Raw genomic sequence first — 20,098 nt, 5'->3', positions numbered from 1 at the left:
CCTCAACGGAATTATATTTGATTCCTGAAATAATAACTGCTCTCCTTTAATTAGAAAGCACACTATCATTTTATGATAATGCTAAAGAATTCAAATTAGATATTATGTTTACATATCTATCTTCTGATTTGCATAGTTCATCCCCTTAGATACTAGCAGTCTTCCTACTTGAGTCTAAAATCCAAACCAGTGATACTGTTGTGTGAACCAATGACTATGCTTCATAAAAAGTGCTCTATGAAGACTGATTCAAGTACAAAATTTCAGTTCTGTTCAAATAAACTTTCTAGCAAAATTAATCTGATGCATTTTTAATTACATACATAATCATTATAATGTTGCACATAATTAAGCATAAATGGTAAGCAGTTCCAAAAGATAACATTAAAATAATAAATATTGCATTTACAGAGTTAAACCAAACTTTATTTTTATTTTTATTTTTTATTTTTTGTATTTTTCTGAAGCTGGAAACGGGAGGCAGTCAGACAGACTCCCGCATGCGCCTGACCGGGATCCACCTGGCATGCCCACCAGGGGACGGTGCTCTGCCCATCCTGGGCGTCGCTCTGTTACAACCAGAGCCATTCTAGCACCTGAGGCAGAGGCCAAGGAGCCATCCCCAGCGCTCGGGCCATCTTTGCTTTAATGGAGCTTTGGCTGCGGGAGGGGAAGAGAGAGACAGAGAGGAAGGGGAGGGGGAGAGGTGGAGAAGCAGATGGGCCCCTCTCCTGTGTGCCCTGGCCGGGAATCGAACCAGGGACTTCCATATGCCAAGCCCACGCTCTACCACTGAGCCAACTGGCCAGGGACTCAAGCCAAACTTTAAATACTAGTTTTTCATGTTGCTAGTTCCTCAGCTCTTCATCACCAGTTAAAAGAATTAACATTTACCATTTTACCTGGTATTATATCCTTTTTTTTTTTTGTATTTTTCTGAAGCTGGAAACAGGGAGAGACAGTCAGACTCCCGCATGCGCCCAACCGGGATCCACCCGGCACACCCACCAGGGGCGATGCTCTGCCCACCAGGGGGCGATGCTCTGCCTCTCCAGGGCGGCACTCTGCCGCGACCAGAGCCACTCTAGCGCCTGGGGCAGAGGCCAAGGAGCCATCCCCAGTGCCCGGGCCATCTTTGCTTCAATGGAGCCTTGGCTGCGGGAGGGGAAGAGAGAGACAGAGAGGAAGGAGGGGGGGGGGGGGAGTGGAGAAGCAAATAGGAGCTTCTCCTATGTGCCCTGGCCGGGAATCTAACCCGGGTCCCCCGCACGCCAGGCCGATGCTCTACCGCTGAGCCAACCAGCCAGGGCTATTATATCCTTTTTAATCTTCTCTCCACCACCTCTCTGCACATACACAAATTCTCATACAAAGTAAATTCAATAAATGAAAAGCTAAATTGCCCTTGTCTCTTTTGCTGTTTTTAACCACCAGACCCCAACCTAATACTTAAAACTATGTTTGGGGTTTGGATTTTCATACTCATTTTTTTTTTTTTAATTTATCTTCAATTCTTTCCATCACTATCCTCATGTTATTGACTTTTATCAATGTGCATTGGATTGGATTAGAGAGAGGAGATACATGGAACCAGTACAATAGTCTGTGGACTTTCTACTTCAGATTGAAATGGGAAAAAAGTGGTGGGCTATAGGAATTTAGGGGAAAAAATAATACATTTAAAGCACTGAGTTAATATGCTTGCCTGAGGTATGGACTAAATAATTTGGTTATACCCCTACCTCTCTTCTATTTATCCTAGAACATATTTAAGTCTTTTCTATGATAAACCTTTTCTATTCCTCTTTCTGTCCCAATCCCTTACTACATTTATTTTTGTCCTCTCTGCTCCATTGAAACCCTTTGTAAGGTCTTAATTGATCCTATTTAAAAACCCAGTGCATTTTTAAGGATTCATATGAGTATATTTCTCTAAGGATTTAACATTTATGGCTTTACTTATTTTGATGAACTGTTCTTTTTCCTTAGGTTTTATAAAGCTTTCTAGGTATTTCATCTATATATTGGCTTATTTATCAATTTTCTTTGTTAACACCTCTTCTTATTCTTGCCTTTCACAAATAAATGATCTCTGGATTATACCTATATCAAAAATCTAAAGTTGTACCCCTTTACAAAGGATGATTCTTTGTTCTTTGGCTATCAGTTACCAATTTTACACTTGTGACTTCCAGATTTACATCTCCAGACCAGACTTCTTGTCTTCAATAAACTCAAATTTTCAACTTTTTCCTGGCCATTATCTCATCAACATTTTAACCTAAACAGTCAAAGACAAATGTATTACCTTTCCATAACTTCCAGTTAGCCTATCATTCTTAATTTATTTTATTGTTACTATTAACTCCATGTCATCATCCTTCCACAAAGGTTTTGGCCATCCATTCATCTAAATATTTATTGTCCTAATTTATGCCTTTGCCATTTTTAAACTTTTAGATGGCTTTTCTTCCTTTTCTATTTTTCACTCATCTTCTCTTTGCTACTGGTACTTACAAACAATACAAGTCAAAATTTATCATTTTGTTCTCACTAACTAGCAATAACTCTCATTATCAAGACAGAATATTATACTTAATCTAAGAATCCCAAACAATTTCAGCCTCATTTTTACCACATTCAACACTATGTGGTTTATCCACATAAGGTTATTATCATTGTCTGTACCTTTTGTATGCTTTCATGGGTTTTTAATTTATTTTGTCATATTGTCAGCTTTATCTTGGCTATCTCATAATTTTGTCCTCCAATCTTTTACATTTTACCTTAATTTAAACATTTCACAAGTATGTTTTAGATAACTACCCCCATTTTCAATCTCTTGGATGAATCCTTCTTTTTCCAGCTAACATTTAGATTTTTATTTAACATATGTATCTTTTTTTGGTATGAATTAGAGCAGTTTGACAGTGTTCTTCCCATCTAACACCACCCACTTCCACACTCATGCTCTAATTACCTAATTTGTGTTAAGCAATTTTGTATCTGTGGAACCCCATCAGAATGTTGTTGACTAGGTGCTCCATCAGTGTTGGACTAAAGTAGTACATACATGCACAGCAATTTTGTATTTATTCCACCATAATCAAACAAGATTTGGCAATTGAGTTATCTAACTTGAAGATGTAAATGAGCTATCTTTAGGACCTAGTTTAACTTAATGAAGTAGAAATCACACCTGAGAGTGTTAATCCTCATTTAGTAAGAGTTAAGCTATTTTACTTGACCAAGTGGTGGTGCAGTGGATAGAGCATCAGATTGGGGTGCAGACGACCCAGATTTGAAACCCCAAGTTTGCCGCTTGAGCGTGGGCTGATCTGGTTTGAGCACAGCTCACCAGCTTGAACCCAAGGTCACTGGCTTGAGCAAGCGGTCACTCAGTCTGCTGTAGCCCCCCCCCCCCATGGTACAAATGAGAAAGCAATCAATGAACAACTAAGGTGCCACAACGAAGAATTGATGCTTTTTATCGCTCTCCCTGTCTGTCTTTCCCTATCTGTCCCTCTCTCTGTCTCTTTCTTCCTCTCTGTCACAAAAAAAGTTAAGCTATTTTATTTTTATTGATTCATTTATCCTATAAAAATTGTGAAACACTTTCTGTTATCTAGCACATGACTAAGCTTAGAATGACAAACAAATAAAAAATATACACCATAGTTTCATGTACAATGAGAATTAGAGGTATCATTACATAGATATTAGAACATAGAAGTACCAGAACATAGGCTTTGTATTTACAATGACCTTGTTTTGAATGCTAGCTCTGTCTTGTGTTTGTTGTATAATCTTGTTATCAATCATCAGTTTTTTCATCTGTAAACTATAAATTACTATAATAACTACATGTTTGACTGTTTATGGGACTTCAAAAATGCATATTTAAATAACTTGACATATATTAAATTTATATTTGTAGCTGTAGATACTGGTCGGGTAAACCAAAATTTAAATAGCTTTCGATGCAAAACAAAAATGCCATAATTTCCAAAGAACTATTTATTCTATATAATGAAATTTTATAAAACAAATTACAACTCTTTGTATATTATATAAATATTAACATTTATATTAGCATTGATTCCAACTCTAAACCTATAAATCAAATATAGTTGATTTGTATATTGCTTTAATTTATTTCAAGGAAACAGATTTTTTTCAAAATTTCAGAGAGAAAGAACTGTAACATAAAGTATTGATTATAATCAGAACAGGGAAAATTAGGAATTAAAGAGGGCACATTAGCTGTCAAATTATTACTATAGGTATATCTTAGTCAAAGGGAAATCTGTAATACTTGTTGAGATCACCAGTGGCATATTACGGTAATAGGAAACAAAAAAAGACCACAGTTTCTGCCCTAGGGCACGCCAACCTTAGGAGGTTGAAAGAGAGAGGAAGAATCCTGCAAAGGAGTCTGTGCAATTGAAGGAAAACCAAAGGTATGAATCCCTGAAAGCAAAGTAATGAATCTATATCAGGAAACAATAGTTACCTGTGTCTAATGCTGTTAGGTCAAGTAAGGTGAAGACTGAGAAAAACTATTGTACATAACAGCATCAAGGTCATTAAAGATATTTACATGAGGTTTTTGTGGAGCATGGATATAAAAGCTTGATGGAGTGCTTTTAAGATAGAAACAGAAGGGTAGAGAGAGACATGGGGTAAAGATAATTTTTTCAAGTTTTGTTACCAAAATGAATTGGGCAATGATGACTAGCAGAGGAAATGAGATCATGGTTCTTTGTTTTTAAGTTGGAATAAATGAGATCCTGATGCCGAGAAAGAACTACTACTGGGGTCAGAGAACTTTCTGTAAAAGGCTATATATAATAAATATTTTATTTAGGTTTTGTGGGCCTTAGGTCTTTGAAGCAACTAGTCAGCAATGCCTTTGTAGAGTAAGAGCAGCCCTAGGCAATATTTAAACAAAGGGGTATGACTGTGTTCCATAAAAGTTAATTGATAAAGACTCAGGACTTTAGTTTGTTCTGATATAAATTTGAAAAAGTGAGTATGAGAGGAAGTGGAGAACAACTGAAGCTCCATCCTAGACCAGGGAAGAGTGCTTGGAATTTGTGCACAGGAATTGGGTCTGGGACTTTGACTATGAGTTCGAGCAAGTTTGAAGAGCAAGAGAGATAAGAGTATGCAGAGCCGGGCAGATATAAAGCACGAAGCTGTGGAAAATCTCTTCTGACAGCTTCAGTTTCCTCAGAGAAGTCGAAAGCAAGATTATAACATATGTGTAACCAATAGAAAGAAGATTTAGAGTTTTAAGGACAAAACTTACATGAAATAGTTATGTGAAAGACTTCAAAAGTAATTAGGCTGAGAAAACACTGTGGATAATTAAATTTCTAGTAGAATATCATATTTTTGTTTGAAATATTCTTGCTCTTCCTTTTCTCAGACATTTTAGAAATTTTATAATAATTTATATTTTTTTCTGAAGCAGCAATTAAACTGTGGCAAATATCAGCATATGAATAATTTAAGTTTAATCTTCAAAACCTTATTTTTCTTCCCGTAGTGGGGTGGGAGGGTTTTTGCCCTCCATTAATACACCTATTTTCACATAATAAAATCAGTTAGACAGTCTATTCATGTAATTTTCAAGTTTAGCAAATCTTATTTCTGTTAGAAATTATTTGTGAAGTGAATATACTGCTTTCACTTTAGCTGTTTTCACAGTGCTGTAATAATTAACCTTAATATGCTCTGAGGGTTTGCTAACTTTGTTTTAATGATATATTTTCTCTGAAAGAATTCAGATATAATAAAATATATTTGTTAATATTTGCCACTAATGAAAGATAAATTATTGAAATTGAATATATTCACATTGATTGTGGTGAAGGTTACACATTGATTGATCAATCAAAACAAGCCCTCAAAAGGTAGAAAATCAATCGATGTGTCAGATAGGAAAGGCATTGCATAAATGGTAAAACCAACCAGTGAGCTGACATTTTTCCTCTTGAAATATTTCATTTACCAGCCTTTGAAAGGATTTTTTGACTTTGAGCATACATAATAAGCTAAAAAGCAAAAGACCAAACAGATAGACCTGAAATTTTATTAACAATACTTTAAATTAATGCAAACAAACATATTTTAGAGGGAATAAATTCTGTTTGTTCCCTTGACCAATCACAGAAATTTTAGAGGATGCACTGAGTAAATATTAACAATATCTAAATTTAAACACTATACATGTGTGCATAGTCATACTGATTTAATATTTTTGTTTTTTTCACTACAGAACTGTTACCTAATTGCCAGAAGTTGAATTGTCAGTATAAGTGTGCAGTGGCCAGAAATAGTACAAGATGTTACTGTGAGGAAGGATTTGAAGTCAACGAAGATGGAAGAAGCTGTAAAGGTAAGTATGAAAGGTGGCTATTCAATTTTTAATTTTTACAGAGGCTAAGTGAAAATAAATTTAATGAGGTATCTTTGAGAACTTACCATATGCTACACACAGTGTTTATATTATTTTTCCACTGAGATTTAAAAGTTAATATTCCTCCCAAAAAACCATAAAAATATTATAGGTATGCATTTATACTAGACATTTTTCATTTTATGTTGCAATAATGTCAAACATGGGAAATATCAATAAGTGTTTTAGTTAACCATTAAAACATCAGATTTAATTATTTTAACTTTCTAATTGTATTGTGCCTATTATATAGTTGCAGAGTGTTATACCTTTGTTACCACTAAGTTAGGTTAATAATACTCATGTAATATTCTTTACAATTTTTACATTAGTAATTCTGACAATTGGTATTTTATCACTAGCAATAATGATGAACAGAAAAATACTTCTTTTTTTAATGTCTTAATTCTTGCTTTGTGAATAATCTAGAACAGGCATCCCCAAACTACGGCCTGGCCCGTGGGGCTGCATTCGGCCCCCTGAGGCCATTTATTTGACCCCCCCGCTGCACTTCTGGAAGGGGAACCTCTTTCATTGGTGGTCAGTGAGAGGAGCACTGTATGTGGCGGCCCTCCAATGGTCTGAGGGACAGTGACCTGGCCCCCTGTGTAAAAAGTTTGGGGACCCCTGCTAGAACAAACGTTTACTTTGTAAAATGACTTCACATTGTCATACTGAACAATTCTACGTTATTTCTCTCTATATATAAACTCCATAGCACTTTATATAATATTTAGAATCTATATGTAGAAAACACAAAATGAAGAATCTGTATATAAAATTAAGGAATATCTGCATTGACACAGATACTAATAAAAAGAATATTTTCTAAAGAAATTGGTTCTTTAGTATTTAGTAACTTTTGCTTTAATATTATCTGTATAGCCAGCAGTCACAGCCATAGCCATCATGGCCATTCACATGCAGGTTCCCATTGAATTCAGAAATATTTAATAAATTAGACAGTAAAGAAACAATATAGCCAAAAAATGGTGGGCCATTCCTTTATTAATATCTCACACTGCCCAATGAGCAACACACAGGGAAAACACTTCCCTTTTACTCAGGTGTAAAGCCAGCAGCCAGGGTTATCATCGGAGCAGCCGCCAGGCCCATGCAGGTTCACATTGGATTCGGACAGTCTGTAAAGAAACAACGGAGCCACAAACTGGTGGGCCATAGTCTTTAATTCTAGCTTGTACCCGGCAGGCAAGTAAAAATACACACTGGGCTCCAAAACTCACTCACATTCAGTGCTCACAAAGCCACTGAATTATCCGAGTTTCCTAGAATCAAAGGTTTCTAGCTCACCAGCCTTATTCTCCTCAGTTCCCCATCTCCTTCCTCAAACTCTGCACAAACTGGCATCTCACTCAGCACTCCGCCATCTTGGCTGCTTCTCCTGGGCACATGGCCTCTTTCTGCTCTCTGTTCTGCTCCCTCTGCTCTCTCATGCTAATCATCCCAGGAACCAAGAGAGCAAGCTCCCACTCCGTCCCCACAGTGTAGAAATCCAAACCCTTAATCCAATATACAAAATAGGGAAGTCTCTAATACAAAGACACTTCTCTGAGGCATGATTGGATGGTACCGCCCCACATCAAAACGGGTGGGAAAGGCTTAATCCCAAAACCAAGCCCCAGGCTACAAGGATTCTACCTGCCCACAGAGACACACATTAATATCACCTGGGTGACGGCCTCCACGTGGGCAGCGCCGTCTTTAACAAAGTGAGCATAATACATTTTATCTGCCCAACATCAGGGCTCCCAAAGGCACTGACACATTCTCCAGTTCTACAACCAGGAGAATCTTCTCTGGTTTTTCCTAGAATCAAAGGCCTCACCAGTCTCAGCAGAGCTCACAAAAACCCCTTTACCTCTGGTTCCCCATCTGCACACCTTGTCCTCTCTGCATAAACTGGCTTCTTCCTCAGTACCCTGCATTCTCTCTGCTCTCCATCTGCAAACACGGCTTCTCTCTCTGCACAAATTGACTTCTTTTTTCTTCTTCTTTTGCTCTTTTCAAAACTTTCTGGCGTAAAAATCTCTCTTCCAGCAAACATTAGCAGAACAATGACCCTTCCCAAGCAGGAAGGTAATTTGCAATTTTACAGACCTACATATACCTGGCACTGCCCAGTCCCCAGTGCAACCTATAAGCAAGCAAACATAAAAATCACATTTTACAAACTTATTTGAACAACATTATCTCTTGTACCTTAAAACAGAATCTTAAAATTGAAAGGGCCCTCACACAGAATATTATTCAAAATCCAAATAAGCAAAGTTTTACCCTGAGATTATGTGATTTACTTAAATCCACACATCTTCTCAATAATAGAATTGGGTTAAAACGAGATCTTCAGAGCCCATTCCTCAATTCTTAATCTGAGGAGACTCATTGCTTTTTAATTTGGGCCTTGAATTTGTAGTTTATTGTTTGTTTTCTCCATTATACAAATGTTATAGAAGCAGTTATTACTAAGTGTATATGAGACCCAGAGACTTCCTAATATGACTAAATGGGGACCAAATTGATGTCTTTTTTTGACTCACATTATTTTCAAGTTGGTCAGACTTTGAGAACAAAATCAGAAGTTCTGACAGGAGTAGACCCCTTAGAAGTCACAGGAATTAGACATATATACAGTTTTTACATCAAAACAATAGTGTAAAGCCAGTAGCCGTGGCCCCCATCACAGCCGCCTGGCCCGTGCAGGTTTGTATTTGATTCGGACAAATGGTAAAGAAACAATGGAGCCAATAACTGGTGGGCCATCATCTTTATCCTAGCTTGTACCCAGCAGGCAGGAAATAAATAGTGGGAAAACACTTCTTTTTCCATTCAGGGCTCCCAAAGTCACTGACTCATTCGAGTTTCCTAGAATCAAAGGTTTCTACCTCACCAGCCTATTCACCTCTATTCCCCATCTCCTTCTCTCTGCACAAACTCTGCACAAACTGGCTTCTCCTTTAGCACTCCACCATCTTGGCTGCTTCTCCTCTCCTCCACATGGCCTTTCTCTGCTCTCCTCCAGCATGGGCTCCTCTGCCCCATTTTATAGTATAGAAATCAAAACCATTAATCAAATATACAAACAAGACAGTCTCTAATACAAAGTCACTTATCTGAGGCATAATGGGATTCTTCATGAGTGCACCACACCACATCATGCAACAGTCAAGCAGGCATCCCCAAACCACGGCCCGCAGGTCGCATGCAGCCCCCTGAGGCCATTTATCCTGCCACCCGCCGCACTTCCAGAAGGGGCACCTCTTTCATTGGTGGTCAGTGAGAGGAACACTGTATATGGAAGCCCTCCAATGGTCTGAGGGTGTGGGGAAAAGCTTAGTTTTAAAACTAAGCCTTAGCCTATAAGGACTCTGTCTGCTTACAGCCTGTCCCCCACACCCAATGCAAACTATAAGTGAGCAAACATATATATCATATTTAAAAACTTATTTGACCAACAAGTAGTTATTATTCACTCAGGGTAGGCTAATATATCTACATGATTACTGTAAAGCCAGTAGCCACGGCCACCATCACAGCCGCCTGGCCCATGCAGGTTCGCATTGGATTCAGATAGTCGATTAAGAAACAATGGAGCCAAAAACTGGTTGGCTATCACTTTTAATCCTAGCTTGTACCCGGCAGGCAAGTAAAAACACACACTGGGTTGCAAAACCCACTCATTCAGTGATCACAAAGCTACTGACTTATCCAAGTTTCCTAGAATAAAAGGTTTCTAGCTTATCAGACTTATTCACCTCTGTTCCCCATCTCCTTCTTTCTCCCTGCACAAACTCTACACAAACTGGCTTCTCCCTCAGCACTCCGCCATCTTGGCTGCTTCTCCTGGCCTATTCCATGTGGCCTTTCTCTGTTCTCCTCTCTAATACTAATCTCAGGAACCAAGAGAGAGCAAGCTCCTGGTCTGTCCCACTTTATAGTGCAGAAATCAAAACCTTTAATCCAATATACAAAATAGGGATAGAAGAATCCTGCCTGCTTACAGCCTGTCCCCCACACCCAATACAAACTATAAGTGAGCAAACATATATATCATATTTAAAAACTTATTTGACCAACAACATCCAAACCTGTAAGGATTTTTATGAGTTTATTTGAGCCAAACTGTTGACAATTGCCAGGAAGCAAAATCTCAACCGATTGAGATTATGTTCCAGAAAATGGCAATTTCATTACTTAATTTATACATCAGAATTGAAGGGGAAGAAATAAGGAGGTTACATGAAATCCATTACAGATGGGTTAGGGAGGTGGAGAAAGCAAAACTGGAAAATCTCTGAGATTGAATAAAAATTAATGAATAGACATGTACTTCTTTTACATAGACAAGGAAAAATAGTTAACAGTGAACAATTAACATAATAATAACTAGAGGATTTGTGGTTTCTCCTCTGAAGGGGTAGTTTGGCCTGAAGGGCTAGAAAAGGTTACTCTTTCAAAAGCATGTTATCAAGTACCTTACTGTAGATGCAAAAAGATGACAGGCTCAATTATGATAAGCACTGACCTTTGTTAGAGAAAAATACTGCCCCAGGACATGACTACTGGTCATAAACTGCTTTTAGTTAGAAATTTTTAATTTTTCAGGCCATCTTATGTGGTTACTTTCCCTCTTTGAGTTTGTAAGACTGCCAAACAGGCCTTCTCTGAGCTTGTCAGGTTTAGTATGTGGCCCCTACTTTCTTTTTTTCTTTTTTTTGCCTTTTCTTTTTTCATAAAGCCAGTAGCCAAAGCCACCATCTCAGCCACATGGCCCATGCAGGTTCGCATAGGATTCGGACAGATAGTAATGAAACAATGGAACCAAGAACTGGTGGGCCATTAGCTTTAATCATAGCTTGCACCCGGCGGGCCATTTTCATTCAGGGCTCCCAAAGCCACTGAGTTATCCGAGTTTCCTAGAATCAAAGGTTTCTACCTCACCAGACTTATTTACCTCTGTTCCCCATCTCCTTCGCTCTGCACAAACTCTGCATGAACAGGCTTCTCCTTTAGCATTCCACCATCTTGGCTGCTTCTCCTGGCCTCCTCCATGTGGCCTTTCTCTGCTCTCTGCTCTAATGCTAATCTCAGGAACCAGAGAGCAAGCTCCAGGTCTCCCCCCCTTTAGAGTGTAGATTCAAAACCTTTATTCCAATATGCAAACAAGGAAGTCTCTGATACAATGTCACTTATCTGAGGCATAATGGGATTCCTCATGAGAGTGCACCACCCCACATCAAAGACGGTTGGAAAGGCTCAGTCCCAAAACCAAGCCGCAGGCTACAAGGATCCTGCCTGCCCATAGCCGCCCCCAACACACATGAATATAATCACGTCCATCCCAAGCAAGAAGGGCAACCAATACCATCACCTGGGCGATGGACTTCCATGTGGGCAGCACCATCTTTAACAAAGTGAGCATAATATATTTTATCTGCCCAACATCCACAATAAGAAATTATAAAGCAATCATTATGAAAGGTCACTGGTGGAAGAGGAGCTCTTGTTATTTTCTCCACTCTCCTGAATGGCCAAGTCTGAACATCATTTACACTTTGTAGAAGCCATATTTGCAGGATTTCTTCTGTCCTTGAAGGGAAATAAAAGGCAGCATTACAAGTAATGATGTGCCTATTCCTTTGTGGCCAATATTGTGGAGTTATATCAATGTCACAGCAGTGCATTCTGGGTAGGGAGAAGAAACAAGAGAAATCATTAATCATATTGCTCTTCTGGACAATGTAATGATATCAGAAAAACTAAAATAAGAACCAATATATTTATTTGAAACATTTGTGAAAATAGATAAAAATCATATCTGCCATTATGGACTGGATTTTACCAAATATAAGGTTTAATTTCTTCCATAATCACTGTAGACTTACTTCAAACATTATTCTTTCTATCCCCAAAACAACTTACTTCAAACAAGCCATCCCGGAATGCAAGCTAGTTTGTATACAAAGCTAAAGAAATTTGAGAAAAGTGTAAATTAATGTCATACAAATGCATAGCTTTTCAATTAAAATCACCCCTTAGCTCCCAATAATCTTTTTGCTTTTCATTAGCAAATGACTTTCTTAGTTTTGAGGAATCAAAGGGTGTGGCTGAGAGTTCCCACCCTTTATCATCTGTTTGGTTCTTCTGGGGACTAGCCTCTATCCTGATATTATCTAGTAGTTCCACCCTGAGTGACCTATTAACATAGGTTCTGCATATTCCAAAGGGCCTCATTATAAAATAAGAAAGTGGCCCTGGCCAGCTGGCTCAGTGGTAGAGCATCAGTCCAGCATGAGAAAGTCCTGGGTTCAATTCCTGTCAGGGCACACTGGAAAAGCAACCATCTGCTCCCCCCCCCCCCCCATTTCTCTCTCTCTCTCTCTCTCTACCCCTCCTACAGCCATGGATTGAGTGATTCAAGCAAAAGTTACCCTGGGTGCTGAGGATGGCTCCATGGCCTCGCCTCTTGTGCTAAAATAGCTCGGTTGCTGAGCTACGGAGCAATGGCCCAGATGGGCAAAGCATTGCCTGTTAGGGGCTTATCAGGTGGATCCAGTTGACATGCGTGTGGGAGTCTGTCTCTGCTTCTCCACCTTTTATTTAAAAAAATAAAATAAAATAATAAAAATAAAAATAAATAAATAAAAATAAAATAGCAAAGAACACTTTTAATTGTTAAAAAAAGTACATTGGTTTGAGGAACTAAGGTCAAAAACCAAATATATATTTCATTGTACCATACCAGTTTAAACTACTTTACACCAAGCCCTCATTGGTCATCTTATCAGCTTTTCTCTCTTCTTCCTTTTCTGTCTCTTTCCTCAAACCCTTTCTCCAAAATGATTTCCAAGAGTCTCAACTTCTTGTTTTGTTTTTAATATATTATCCATATTCTGTCAACTCCCAAATATTCCAGAACAGATCTGGCCCATCTTACCAGTCTCATATTTCCAAATACTTGTTAGTCATTTACTCAAGAATTCCCTACAAACTCATCAAATATAACACATCCAAACCAAACTCATTATTTCCTTCCATGATAATTCCACTCAAATCTATGCTTCATATAAATTGGGCTATCATTCAATTTCATCATATCCCATTAGTCTTTACATGTTTTCTATTTCTTAAATATTTGAGTTCATTTACTTTTTTTTTTCATTTCTATTACCACTGACTTACTTCAAAATACAATTTATGTGAAATTTGTACATATCTAATTTTCTAGGATCTCTTCTCTATATTCACAAATGTATTTATTGTGTTCTAATTTTAAAATACAAAGTTTGTCATATAGCTTCCCAATGTCTAGGTAAAAAGTACAATTCTTTAACTTATCATACAAATCACTGGTCCTAAACCTACTTTTAGGGCCAAATATCTGGTCCTAAAACTACTTTCCCTGCACCATCTCTTACCACTCCTTTACTTCATTTGACTCTACACTTCTTCAAAATCACCACTTTGTCTTCCCAATGCTTTTTCACTGCTATTTTGTTAAACTAGAACTCCCCATTCCATCTCAATTTTTTTACTCAGTTTTAGGAAATTCAAATTATTCTTTAAACTCAGCTCATATGCAGGCTTTACTTAACATTCTCCTCTAGCTCCAAGCAGTTTCACTTCCTTCTCTATGTCTCTACCATACATAGAGTATGCCTTTATTATAAGGAAATTCAAAGAATCAAAATTGCATTTTATTAGGCTTGTTTTATTTAAGGATAAGAACCATTTTTTATCAACTTTGGTTTCTTTGGGATCACTATATTGCTTGGCACACAGAACAGACTAATGTACAAGTTAGCCTAAGTCATTGACTGACAGATTTTTATTTTTGCCTGTTTGGTTTAAAATCATTGAATACTGCAGTTTATAGAGATTTAAACAAGCTGCTACAGGAAGGAAATATAGAAAGAAGAAGGAGAGAGGAAGTAGAAAGAAAGCCATAAATATTAAAATAAAATTTAATTAAGATGATATTTTTATTTTAAAAACTAACTAATAGTTTTTAGATTTTTTATTTCATTTATTTTTATTTAGTGAGGATAGTTTGCATAGCTGGCTCAGGTCCCTTATTTAATTTTATTGAATTATTTAATTTTATTGAAAACCATGTTATTACTCTAATTCTTTATTAAATTAGAAAAGTCAGTGTTATAAACAATATAACTATTCAACAAATATTCATTAAAGTGTACTTTATATCTTTGCAGAACAAGAACTTCTGGCCTGCCCATCAAAAATGTAAACAAGCCCTCTTTTAAAATAAAATATATGATATTAAGTTTATCTTGTATCCCTGTAACTATTAAAGCAACAATGATTTAGCAGATTTTTAAATAATATTTATTACATTTTTAGTTAGCATGGTTTTGAAATGAATCACTAGAGCTGGCCTTTTGTTTTTAAACAATAGTCTGTTCCAAAAATATAGGGAAAATGTTTTCTTCAAGGAAAGAAAATGTCCAATAATAAATCTGCTGAGAAACGCCAATTTTCCTTTTAGATCAAGATGAATGTGCCATTTATGGTACATGCAGCCAGACCTGCCTAAATACGTACGGATCCTATGCTTGCAGTTGTGCAGAGGGCTATATAATGCAGCCGGACAACAGATCTTGCAAAGCTAAAAATGGTAAGTTATCATCTTGTTTGTCCTTCTAGAATTTATTTATTTCTAAAGATATTTTCAAAATGTGGTAGAATAATATGGACATTGAATAAAGAGATTTTTGCTTTATTTTAATTTGTTGATTTATACTTAGAAATCCAGAACAGTTCCTTTTTATTTTTATTTATTATTATTATTATTACTATTATTATTTATTTTTCTGAAGTGAGAAGAAGGGAGGCAGGGAGACAGATTCCTGCATGCGCCTCACTGGGATCCACCCGGCATGCCCACCAGGGGGCGATGCTCTGCCCATCTGGGATGTTGTTCTATTGCAACCAGAGCCATTCCAGCTCCTGAGGTGAGGCCATGGAGCCATCCTCAGCGCCCGGGCCAACTTTACTCCAATGGCGCCTTGGCTGCAGGAGGGGAAGAGAGAGATAGAAAGGAGAGGAGGAAGGGTGGAGAAGTAGATGGGCACTTCTGCTGTGTACCCTGGCCAGGAGTTGAATCTAGAACATCCACACACCAGGCTGATGCTCTACCACTGAGCCAACTGGCCAGGGGCCACAGCAGTTCTTTAGTTGTCACTGATCATGATACAACTCTTTTCATTACAGGAAGCTTCTAATTAACAAAAATCTGTTCTAAAGGGATTGATTGATTGATTTGAATTACCCATCTCTCTCCTAGACTAGGTAATAGGTTCTTAACTGATTTCAGTTCCCCTCCAGAATTCATACTCCATGTAGTACTTCAAATGATCTGCTACAGTATAAACTAGATCAGGTCACTCACTGGCTTAACAATCTCCCAGTGATGACCCCGATTGGTGACTCAGTGGATTGAGCTTAGAGGTCATGGGTCCCCTTCTTAGTAAGGCCACATGTAAGAAAAAAGTCAATGAGTGCACAATTAAATGGAACCACTAAGTGGAAAATTGAATTGATGCTTCTCTTTCTCTCCTTTCCCGTTTCTGTCTTTATCAAATCAATGGAAAAATTAAAAAATAATTCTTCAATAACTTTCACTTACCTTGAGAGTAAAATTCAAACTTCTCACAGGACCTAGAAGGGCCAAATTGGCACCATTTACCTTTCCCGTCTCATTTCCCACTACTCCTTCAGCACGCACCAATCGTACTGGTGTCCAGGTCCTTCTTCAACCATATTGCTCTCGCTTGGACATCATTCCACTTGCTGTTTTGTCTACCTGCAATGCTTTTCCCTATGATATTCACACTTGTATCATTCAAGTTTTGGCTAAAATGTCAACATTCAAAATGACCTTCTCTGAGCATTCTATTTAATAGTGCATACCCTTTCCATCATTATCTTATTTCCTAATTTTATTTAATTATGTATACCTACTCTATCACTATGTGATTTTTTTATTTTAATTTTTATAGCATTACCATTTGAAATGAACAAATTTGTGCATTAGATTTACATTTGACTTCCCCAGAATAATGTAAGCATTAGATTATATAACTTGTGTTTTGTTTGCTGTTATTTACTGAGTTTTTGTTATTGCCTGAAACATACAGGTACTCAATATTTGTGATAGAAGAAAGAATAAAGGGAGAGAAGAAAAAAACAAACTTCTCTTCCTGATTAAAATGACTAAATCCAATGCTCCACTCTTAAGTGTTTAAATTTCATGTTTAAAAATTGCCTTTCTTTTACTTCTTACTTGCAAATAAAGCCTATAGTTGCTACGCAGTTTTCAGCCTACAGTTAACCCTCAGAAGTATTGTTGATGTAAAGAAATAACCTTTAATTGTGCTGGTAACAATAAGATAATGTTAATTTTTTGTGGGCTTAATTAGCTTTGGAATAGTATAGGAAGGTATTATATATCATATTCTATTGGGCTTTTTTAAAAAATAATTTTATTTTTTTAATGGGACGACATCAATAAATCAGGATACATATATTCAAAGATAACATGTCCAGGTTATCTTGTCGTTCAATTATGTTGCATACCCATCACCCAAAGTCAGATTTTCCTCTGTCACCTTCTATCTAGTTTTCTGTGTGCCCCTCCCCCTCCCCCTTTCCCTCTCCCATTCCCCCCTCCCCCCCGTAACCACCAAACTCTTATCAATGTCTCTTAGTCTCACTTTTATGTCCCACCTATGTATGGAATAATGCAGTTCCTGTTTTTTTCTGATTTACTTATTTCACTTCGTATAATGTTATCAAGATCCCACCATTTTGCTGTAAATGATACGATGTCATCATTTCTTATGGCTGAGTAGTATTCCATAGTGTATATGTGCCACATCTTCTTTATCCAGTCATCTATTGAAGGGCTTTTTGGTTGTTTCCATGTCCTGGCCACTGTGAACAATGCTGCAATAAACATGGGGCTGCATGTGTCTTTACGTATCAATGTTTCTGAGTTTTGGGGGTATATACCCAGTAGAGGGATTGCTGGGTCATAAGGTAGTTCTATTTTCAGTTTTTTGAGGAACCACCATACTTTCTTCCATAATGGTTGTACTACTTTACATTCCCACCAACAGTGTATGAGGGTTCCTTTTTCTCCACAGCCTCTCCAACATTTGCTATTACCTGTCTTGTTGATAATAGCTAATCTAACAGCTGTGAGGTGTTATCTCATTGCCGTTTTGATTTGCATTTCTCTAATAATTAAAGAAGATGAGCATCTTTTCATATATCTGTTGGCCATTTGTATTTCTTCCTGGGAAAAGTGTCTGTTCATGTCCTCTTCCCATTTTTTATTGGATTGTTTGTTTGTTTGTTGTTGAGTTTTATGAGTTCTTTGTATATTTTGGATATTAGGCCCTTATCTGAGCTGTTGTTTGAAAATATCATTTCCCATTTAGTTGGCTTTCTGTTTATTTTGTTATCAGTTTCTCTCGCTGAGCAAAAACTTCTTAGTCTGATGTAGTCCCATTCATTAATTTTTGCCTTCACTTCTCTTGCCTTTGGAGTCAAATTCATAAAATGCTCTTTAAAACCCAGGTCCATGAGTTTAGTACCTATGTCTTCTTTTATGTACTTAATTGTCTATTGGGCTTTTTATAACTCCCCTAATCTGGTTTTGTTTTTTTGTTTTGTTTTGTTTTTTCTATTTCTGAAGCTGGAAACGGGGAGAGACAGTCAGACAGACTCCCGCATGCGCCCAACTGGTATCCACCTGGCACGCCCACCAGGTGCAACGCTCTGCCCACCAGGGGGGATGCTCTGCCCCTCCAGGGCGTCGCTCTGCCGCGACCAGAGCCACTCTAGTGCCTGGGGCAGAGGCCAAGGAGCCATCCCCAGTGCCCGGGCCATCTTTGCTCCAATGGAGCCTTGGCTGCGGGAGGGGAAGAGAGAGACAGAGAGGAAGGAGGGGGGGGTGGAGAAGCAAATGGGCGCTTCTCCTATTTGCCCTGGCCCGGAATCGAACCCAGGTTCCCCGCACGCCAGGCTGATGCTCTACCGCTGAGCCAACTGGCCAGGGCCCTAATCTGGTTTTATTTCATGCATTTTCAAATTATGATGCTTTGATAAATTAATGAATGTCCTCCTACCCTATTTATTAGCAATTAGAAAATCAGGTCTAGAATGGGATTCCCTTTTTCACATCCAGGTTAAGCAAAGCATTGGATTTGCTTAGCAAGCTGCTTCTGCTCTCCCCCTTTACATACAACATGAGCTTATGTTATAATTCCAGTGATTTCCTGAGATAGTGTGTTTATAATTATTTACAAAACACATTTGTATACAAAATTACAAAGACAGTAACTCTGTTACTTCTTAGTTTATTTCTTTGAATTACTGATTTGATTTATAGAGTCCTATTTATTTTTCAGGAACAATCTTGAGAAAAATTAGGTCAGGTTATATATGTCTCTTTGCCCACCACTGAGAGTTGTGATTTTAAATATTGATGGAGTGAGGAAGTAGAAGGCTTTTTCTTTGCTGTTTCTATTGATCCACACAATATTGCTGTGCATTCACGGGGAAAGTGTAATGTAATAAACCCTGGACAAAGAGGCACTTTCTCCCTTTCTACATGGAGAGGGTTTCTGGCAATAATAGAGTGTAACGAGAGAGGGTCGGTACACCATAATGGAATACTGCTTCAGGGATATTTGATGACTCTAGAATTGATAATAGAATATATAAATGTCTTCACTTCTAGGTGGTTGGCTTAATGACAATACTGGCCTACAGAGTTTTAAAAGTACAGTTTCCATGGGAAAGTTTCTGGGGTTTATAGTTTAATGACAATGAGTTGTAATAAAGTAAATGGGCACAAATCTATAACATAGACTGACTAGTTCTAAGGGTCACATCAATTCGAACCCATGTATCTGTACAGTTCAAAAGGAAAATGAACAATTTTGCTTTACTTTTCCCATATTGACAACAAGTAAACTAGAAAATTTTTTCGGCTTTAGTTATATTTCATTTCTTTTATCAGCTTAAAATTTTTTTGGACAATTTTATCATACTATAGTGTTGCTGTAACTGAAGGAAGCTAGGAAACTTGATCCTAAGGCTTTATCATTCCTCCTTTTCATTACCTGGCTGCTTAAATCAGCCCCTCTCTTTTCTTTCTCTATAATTCTACCCTATTCGACTATAGAGCCTGTCTTTCTTGCAAGTCAAGCCGGAAATTCAGAACTCTCAGAAACTGGGAGTGTGAGAAAGCACAGAAGTTTAGAATGAGATGACTCAAGACAGTGGATGTGTATAAAAGATCTATGGGCTTTAGAAAGACAGATCAATATAAAAATATCATGCCCAAAAGATACAATGAGAAGCTAGAGTAGACATGAGAGGAGGGTTCTTCAAAGGCCTTACAGTATGATGGGAAAATAAAAGTTTCTGGGAGAAGTAGCCTTGTGTGTAAAGGCAGAGAAAAGCAGAGCCGTTGTCTGGGAAACTGCTTTTATAAAAGTGATGAACTAATTTAGCACAGAATGATATCATGGTTGCTCCCCAACTATTCACCCTAAAGCTTATTGTGGGTCTTATTTTCAATCTGAC

At 37.7% G+C, this 20,098-nt stretch overlaps 1 protein-coding gene across 1 annotated transcript in view; it reads left to right on the top strand.

The window, feature by feature from the left end:
- The window catches only part of LRP1B (LDL receptor related protein 1B), a 2,108,848-nt gene that overhangs the window by 928,790 nt on the left and 1,159,960 nt on the right, over window positions 1-20,098 (top strand). Inside the window, exons 4-5 of the mRNA XM_066345498.1 lie at window positions 6,284-6,403; window positions 14,988-15,116. Of these exons, the coding sequence (XP_066201595.1) occupies window positions 6,284-6,403; window positions 14,988-15,116 (249 nt within the window). The remainder of the gene's footprint in view (window positions 1-6,283; window positions 6,404-14,987; window positions 15,117-20,098) is intronic.

This window comes from Saccopteryx leptura, chromosome 7 (genome assembly GCF_036850995.1).
Source record: "Saccopteryx leptura isolate mSacLep1 chromosome 7, mSacLep1_pri_phased_curated, whole genome shotgun sequence".
NCBI lineage: Eukaryota > Metazoa > Chordata > Mammalia > Chiroptera > Emballonuridae > Saccopteryx > Saccopteryx leptura.
The sequence above is the reverse complement of the archived record's forward strand: the minus strand, read 5'-3'. Positions and strand labels throughout refer to the sequence as shown.